Source organism: Capsicum annuum, chromosome 7, assembly GCF_002878395.1.
Source record: "Capsicum annuum cultivar UCD-10X-F1 chromosome 7, UCD10Xv1.1, whole genome shotgun sequence".
Lineage (NCBI taxonomy): Eukaryota > Viridiplantae > Streptophyta > Magnoliopsida > Solanales > Solanaceae > Capsicum > Capsicum annuum.
In genome coordinates, this window is record NC_061117.1 from 212,979,096 (window position 1) to 212,986,817 (window position 7,722).

Consider the following 7,722-nt stretch of genomic DNA (forward strand, 5'->3'; position numbering starts at 1 on the left):
TGTTGACTATATGTTTGAATGAGAAACGACGTTTCTTTTTTGTGTGTGTGCATTTTGGACTTTTGAAATTTGTAATGTAAAATTTGATGAGACTTTTAATATTTTTTTAATTACTGGTGTTATAAATAACGTAAGGAGGTGAAGAGTTTTATCCGTTTAATCACCGTAAAATAATAATTGAAGCATTTAAGTAGTGATTAATACACTTCATTGAAATGAAGTTGGAGGTATTAATATTATATATGATGTTTCGGTTTCATTTTCAAATGAGTAAAGGTGAAAAATATATTTATTAAGGTTGTAAAGATTTTTTACTGTTAATATAGTTTTGTCAATTTTAATAGGTCATTTAGAGTCTATTTGAATTGACTTATTTTAAATATTTTTAAAGTTAAAAATAAATTTTTAAGTATTTTTAAAGAGCGAGTTTAAAAAATTATGTATAAAGGAGGATTAAACATTTGCTGACATGGCGCACTTTAAGGCCTAGAATCATATTTATCTTTTTTGTGATTTTTTTTAAAACTTTTTTCTTAATTTTATAAGGATGAAAAAATCACTATAAAACATAGAATATTAAAGATAACCATAGTTAATTAATTTGTTAGTAATGCTATTAAATTATCAATGCTATTAATTGAATCAGTTGCATAATTCATCCAAATAATTCAAAGTTTAATTATCCCATTTATTAAGTTTCATTAAATTTGTTAATAACCATAATAATTTATTATGTATAAGTTATTATATTAATATATAATTATTATATGTAGTAATGGAGAATCGAAAGGTATAATTATTCTTTTAAATAACATCATTCAATTTATTTTAGTTTGTGCTTATTTGTGACATATTTTGCATTGTTCTTATTTGATACAAATGCTCTTTAGATAGAGAAAATAATATTGAGTTAAAAGTAAAATGTATAATTTTCCTCCAATCCAGTGCTACCGGACACTCTGGGGGTATTGTTATCCTTTGGAGGGAGGACACCATTTCCCTCACTAGCATTTCTATTTCCTCTTAGGCTATTCATACTACTGTTCAGGTTAGTAATCCTCCCACCTCCTGGATTCTTTCTATAGTTTATGCTAGCACTAATGTCTTACTCAGACATAATCTCTGGGACCATCTCAGTTCCATGGCTGACTCTCTTAATCATGATAAAAGTATTCCTTGGCTTATAGGTGGTGATTTTAATGAGATCCTGAGTACTTCTGAGAAGTTTGGGGGAAACTGTATCAATATGCATAGGGCTAATGCTTTTTGAAGATACATTAACTATTATGGGCTCATAGACCTAGTCTTTAGGGGTAGTAAGTTTACCTGATCCATTATGAGATATAGGAATAGATAGTCCCTTATCATGGAAAGGCATGATAGCTGCCTAGCTACTGATAACTGGATTCAATTATACCCTGACTCCTATGTTTTACATCTTCCTAAGACCCATTCAGATCATTATCTCTTGCTTCTTCAACTCTCTAGGCCTCCCCTGCATATCCCGAAGCCTTTTAGAGTTGAATTCATGTAGTGTAACCATAGTGAATTTCCTAACTTAGTAAGCCAATGCTTCCCTGTTGGTTCTGACCTCACTGATGTCACCTTGGACTTTAAAGAGAAGGCTAGAACCTGGAACAGAGAGGTTTTTGGTAACCTCTTGCATAGAAAAAAGCATATTCTTGCTAGACTAGCTGGGATTCAAAAGTCTCCTAAGTACCCTACCAGCTTCTTTTTACATACCCTTAAGCAACAGTTTCTTCAGGACTACAAGTCCCTTCTCAAGGATGAATCTGATTTCTGGATGCTTAAATCTAGAATTAACTGACTTATAGAGGGGGATCAGAACACCAAATTCTTTCATACCACTACCATTAACAAGAAGAGGAAAAATGGTATCCAATCCCTCAATGAAAATAGTGTCTGGATGCACAATCAACAGGAGATCAATAATACCATCCTCTCTTTCTATTTCTCCCTTTTCTCTACTTCTTTTACAGACTCTCTCTCTTCCTATACTGAAATAAAAAATATTATCTTCTCCTTCAAACCTACAAAAGCTCCTGGTCCTGATGGTCTTCACCCTTTCCATGTACCAAAAATATTGGGACTCTTTGGGCCCTTTGTTTGTTGCATTTTGCACCCACACCTTCACCACCTATATCATGGATACTAAGGTGAATTCTACTTACTTGTGCCTGATTCCTAAGTGTAAGAATGTCTCCTCTCTTAGGAACTTCAGACCTATTGTCCTTTGCAATAGCCAGTATAAAGTTGTCACTAAGATTATTGCCAATAGAATTAAGCCTCACCTCCAAGCCATCATTGGTCCTACTCAGGCTAGTTTCCTCTTTAAAAGGAGGGCCTCTGACAATGCTATTATTGTTCAAGAGTACTTAAGGCACCTTAGGACCCAAAAAGGCAGATCTCAGAGCATAATTGTTAAGATTAACCTTAATAAAGCTTTTGATAGACTTGAATGGTCCTTTATTAGGAAAGCTCTCTTCTTTTTTAATTTTTCTCCTGGGCTCTCTGTCCTTATTATGTCTTGTCTCTCCTCTTCCCTTATTTTTATTCTTGTGAATGAGGGTAAAACTGGTGCCTTCCATCTCACCAGGGGCATCAGACAGGGTGATCAAATGTCACCCTATATATTTATTCTTTGTATGGAGCTCCTAACTAGAAGGATTAACCATGAGGTTGACACTCTCCAATGGAGCCCTATCAAAATTAGTAGAAGAGGTCTCCCTTTCTCCTACCTCATCTTTGCTGATGAACTAATCTTCTTTGCTAAGGCATATAGAGCCTCTTGTCTTACCATCACCAGGGTCTTTGATAGCTTTAGTTCTCACTCTGGCCAAAAGGTCAACCTCAGTAAGTCTAAGGTTATCTTTTCTGCTCATTGCTGTCCAGCTACCCAATCTACTTTGTCTTCTATTTTTGGTATCAAGGCTAGTGCTTCTTTTGGGAAGTACTTGGGCTTCCCCATGTTTCAAGGGCCTCCAAAACTTGTTGACTTTCATTTTCTCCTTGATAACTTGCATTCCAAACTTGCTGGTTGGAAAACTAGATTCCTCAATATGGCTGGGAGATTCACCCTGGCTAAAGCTAACCTGAGCAGTATTCCCAACTATGTCATTCAATTTATCCTTTTCCCTAGCAAACTTCACAAGCTCCTTGATAGAACCTAAAGAAACTTTATCTAGATAACTACTGAGCTAAAAAGAGGATGCACCTGGTTAATTGAAACATTGTCACTCTCCCTAAGCATCAAGGTGGTCTGGGGGTCCAAACAGCCAATATAAAAAATGATTCCCTTCTTTGCAGCCTTGCTTGGAGATTCCACACCTCCTCTTTCTTTCTTTGGACCCAACTTTTGGCTAAGAAATATGGTAATTCCAACCTCAAAACCTCTCCTTCCTCCTCTACCTGGAGGAATATTAAGAGAGGTTAGTCCTTATGCAAGGATCCTCTCTTCTGGTCTACTTATGATGGGGAAAAAATTGATATCTAGCATGATCACTGGGTTTCCTCTCTCCTTACTTCTTTATCTTTCATTCAGGGCCCCTTGTATGACCCCAAGCCACCTAAACTTGCCTCATATCTTTCTAACGGTGTGTTATTCTTTGACTCTTTCCCTTTCCATATCCCTGCTCCACTTCAAGCCAGAATTCATAATACTTTTAGTCCTGATCCTTCTATCAACACTGACTCCCCTAGATGGCTTCTTTATGGTAATAGATCCTTTACTTGTGCTTCTGCTTACCACCTTCTGCTATCCAGGATTAATGGGCCTGGACCTGCTCTTTTCCACTGGAAATGGATCTGGAAAACACCTATTCCTAATAAGATTAAGTGCTTCCTATGGCTTTTGAGCCATAATAGCTTCCCTACTAGAGCTACGCTTTCTCATAGAGGCATCAATCTTTCCCCTTCCTATCCCTCCTGCACTCACCCTTTGGAGAACATCCTTCACTTTTTCTTTGAGTGTCCTCAAACTACCTCCTTTTGGAATAACCTGATCAAGCTCTACAAGGGTGAGCTTTTCTTATCCCTAGACTTCTTTCATACTGCACATTGGTTCAGCACTGTCAAGCAGCTTCAGCATTCAAGCTTTGATAGTTCTCTCTCCTGGTCTACTCTTCTTCCCTTTGTTCTTTGGACTATTTGGAAGAACAAGAACTTAAACCTCTTTAATAATAAGTCCTTACCTCCTTCCTTCACCCAAGCTTATGTAGAAGCTACTGAATTTGCTCACCCCACTGACCAAACCACTCTCCCTACTAGGATTTCCATTTCTATTACTTGGACACCTTCCCCGCGAGGTACCTATAAACTCAACACTGATGGTTCTTGTTTGGGGACTGGGGACTGGGGTTTGCCCAATATTTTTCTTATGCTACCAATAATTTGATAGAGTTGTTGGCCCTGATTCAAGGTCTTTAACTTGTACTGAACATCGTTTGCTTCCAATTCATGTTAATATTGATTTTGAAGAAATAATTCAGATGCTCCAGCAGGGGAATCTTGTTTATAACCCTCCCCTCCATTAATGTAGGTTGCTATTAGGAAAGCTGGGACCAACAACAATTCAGCATTGCTATAGGGAGGAAAACTTAGTTGCTGATGCCTTAGCTAAACATGGAGCAAGGAAGGAACAACTAAGTCTTTGTAATATTTTTGTTTCTCCCCCCTTTTGTAGCCTAAAATGTATGAGCGGATGTAGTTGGTACTACTAATGTGAGAAAGGTTCCAGTACTTTCTCATGGGCATAGCCCAAAGGTTTTTACTCTTGAACCAGATTAACTCCTCTGTAACTATTCCTTCTTAATACATCTCTTGATTACCAAAAAAAAATGTAGGATTTTCAATTATATCTTCTAATATTTTAAGTTTATTTAATATTTAATGTATCTATAAGAAGTAATTACTCATAACTCATAATATTTGTGACTCGTATGATAATATTTGTAACTTTCATAATTTTTATGTTTATAACCTCCAAACTTTAATTTGAAAGTCTCATGACTTTCCTCTATTTTGCTATATAAACTCATATTTTGTTTCATGAAGACTCTCATTCTTCTCTTTTCTATCATTTTACCTTGTGAATTATAATATGTAAAACAAAAGGAGTATTGGAAGACAAGAAATATTTCATTCTCAATTTTTTAATCGATTTTTATGTACTTAGCCCTGCTTTCTTAATTTTAGCATTTTTTTTATATGTATTCGTATTCTTCTGCAAAATAAGTATACTCAAGAAAATCTTCACGTCATGAAGTAATTTTGATAGTATTGATATTTTAATTATATCTATTCTGTGTGATTGATAAAAAAATCAACTTGCGGTAAACACTAAATTAATAAGCAATTGCTTATAATATTTGTTAAATTTTACGAGATAATGATTTTTGATTTTTAGTATAATCTATTTTTGTTTGTTTAAGTACTATGTTGTAAAGTTTTAATTTTTTTTTTCTGCCTCTTTTACATTAAAGCTATTTGAATCATTTATAACTTCTATTTTTAAATATTATTCATAACTCTTATTTGTTTCATTTTCATAATTTCTTTAAAAATTATTTAAAATATATAAACAAATGTAATAATAAAAACATGACATAGAAATTAAATTTTTTTAAAGAATTGATGTTTGTACGAAAGATAGGTACTCAAACAAGAGATGAAGGAAATTGAAGTAAAAAAATAATATTTTTAATTCAATACGTAAATTGTTGTTTTGAAATATAACCTCTTATTCTATGTAATTCACCACTCATATACTTTAATTATTTTTAATTTTTTTTTGTTCTCATCCGATGTTAGGTACCCATTTTAGGGTTGATGCTCTCAACAAGATTTTCTTTATACGCAGGGCTCGAATCCCAGACCTCTGGTTAAGGGTAGAGTAGTCCTATCACTACATCACAACACATGTTGATTTTTTTTAATTCAACTATGTACATATGAAAGGCTTACTTCAACAGATGTAAAGTATTTTGATTGTACAGATTGAGAAAAAAAATAAAAGACCATATTATTATTTCGGATAAAGATATAGATCTACATTTTTTTTTTCTGATCTAAGTATAAATATTATCTACAATTTCATTAAAATAAGAAACTAACAATTTATAGAATTAATATTTGTATATGTAATCAGTGAAATATATTAATTTTTCGATCAACCGCGTGAAGCGCGAATAATTGCACTAGTCCTATAATATGCAATAACAAGAAAATTGAACTCGACACCAAGAAAATATAAAAACTTAGCAGAAATTACATTTCAAAAAGTTACAAAACACTCTAGATCAAATAAATCAAAAATAACAAAAACTACAAAACTTGTTCCTATATATATGAGTTTGTGCTAATATCACTTTTTTTCATAGTTTTAGTCAAATTTAAAGGACCATTCGCTCTCCAAAATTCAAAGCACTCCTTTTTCTTACATATCCACAAAAAAAGTTGTGGATTGATAAGTGCACTATAAAAAAATGTTAGCAATGGATAACTTTGTCACTAAATAGTAAATAAATAGTAAATACAAGCCGCTAATATTATTTAACGATAGATTATTATCAACAAATCATGTTAGCTTCAAGTTATTTCTTGACATATTAGCGACAAACTTCTTAGCTAATTCCCACCTAGTGACGAATTTTTAATGTATCCGTCCACTCTTAATTAAGAATCTTGGATTCGAATCTTAGGAATGGAATTATCCTAGTGAGATTTTCCACTAGTATTTCAAATTAGTCGGACTGAAAAACAGGCACAGAATACCCATTAGGTGCGAAACAAAACGAAAACTTACCATGTTTCTTGATTGATTCAACAAAATAAGGAAGAATTCTGGGAGATATATCGTCATCAGAGACATTGAATGGTTTGGATTTGGCAACTTCAAAGCTTTTGGACAACTCTTTGAGGTCTCCAAAGATTAATTTGTAAGAATTCCCTTTGAGACCTTGTTTTCTTAGGCACTTATCTAGTTTCCTTGGCCTAAACCATACCCAATCCAACAACCTCCATGCATATATTACTAAAATTATTGCAAACAAAAATGAGACTAAGTAGGAAGCAACAATCTCCATTCCTTAACTTATTTCCTCTATGGAAATTAATGTGTTATTTATACTAGTGTTTGAAGTTGATAAGAGGGGAATTCAAAGTGATATACTCCTTCCGTCCAAAAAATAATTGTCATATTAGCTTATTTCACACCGAAAAATAATAAATAAAAAATATAGTTTACTATGTTATTTCTAGTGCCGTTTCTAGTATTTGTTAGACGATGTTTCTTAATAATTGAGTACTATTAAAAAGAAATAATGCTTTAGTACTCTCTTTTTACAATGTATTTGTCTGATTTTGGTTTGATACACAGTTTATAGTTTAAGAAAGTAAAAAATAATTTTTGAATTTTATGATCTTAAATTAAAAGTATGTAAAATTTCTCAAACTATTAATATTGTGGTCTTAAACCTGACCGGTAGAAGATAAAGAGTTTTCAAAATAAGAAAGATACATTCATTTTTAAACAGACTAAAAAAGAAAGTAGATAAACAAATTAAAATAAAAGAAGTACAAAAATGTTTTTGAAACACTTACTATTTTTTTTTCTTGAATTTCTAAAGCGACAATTATTTTAAGATATATTTTTTTTTTGTTTTAGTTTATTTATTTTGAAACAGAGGGAGGTGGAATGAAGTG

At 32.9% G+C, this 7,722-nt stretch overlaps 1 protein-coding gene across 1 annotated transcript; it reads right to left on the reverse strand.

Moving 5' to 3' along the window:
* Positions 1-1,558: 1,558 nt before the first annotated feature.
* Positions 1,559-7,103, reverse strand: LOC107878455. Its single transcript, XM_047394144.1, has 5 exons — positions 6,824-7,103; positions 3,295-3,429; positions 2,819-3,187; positions 1,744-1,923; positions 1,559-1,632 (listed from the first exon to the last, which is right to left on the reverse strand). Exons 1-5 carry the CDS (start codon positions 7,101-7,103, stop codon positions 1,559-1,561), a joined length of 1,038 nt encoding a protein of 345 aa, XP_047250100.1.
* Positions 7,104-7,722: the final 619 nt, after the last annotated feature.

Bases quoted from the DNA above. Each gene is read 5' to 3' on its own strand.
- LOC107878455 (XM_047394144.1), bottom strand. From the start codon at position 7,103: ATGGAGATTGTTGCTTCCTACTTAGTCTCATTTTTGTTTGCAATAATT. The intron at 3,430-6,823 runs GTAAGTTTTCGT...ATATTCCTCCAG, and splicing joins TGAATCAATCAAGAAACATG to GTAGAGGAGGAAGGAGAGGT. The intron at 1,633-1,743 runs GTATGTAAAAAG...TCTCTGTTCCAG, and splicing joins GAAGAAACTGTTGCTTAAGG to GTTCTAGCCTTCTCTTTAAA.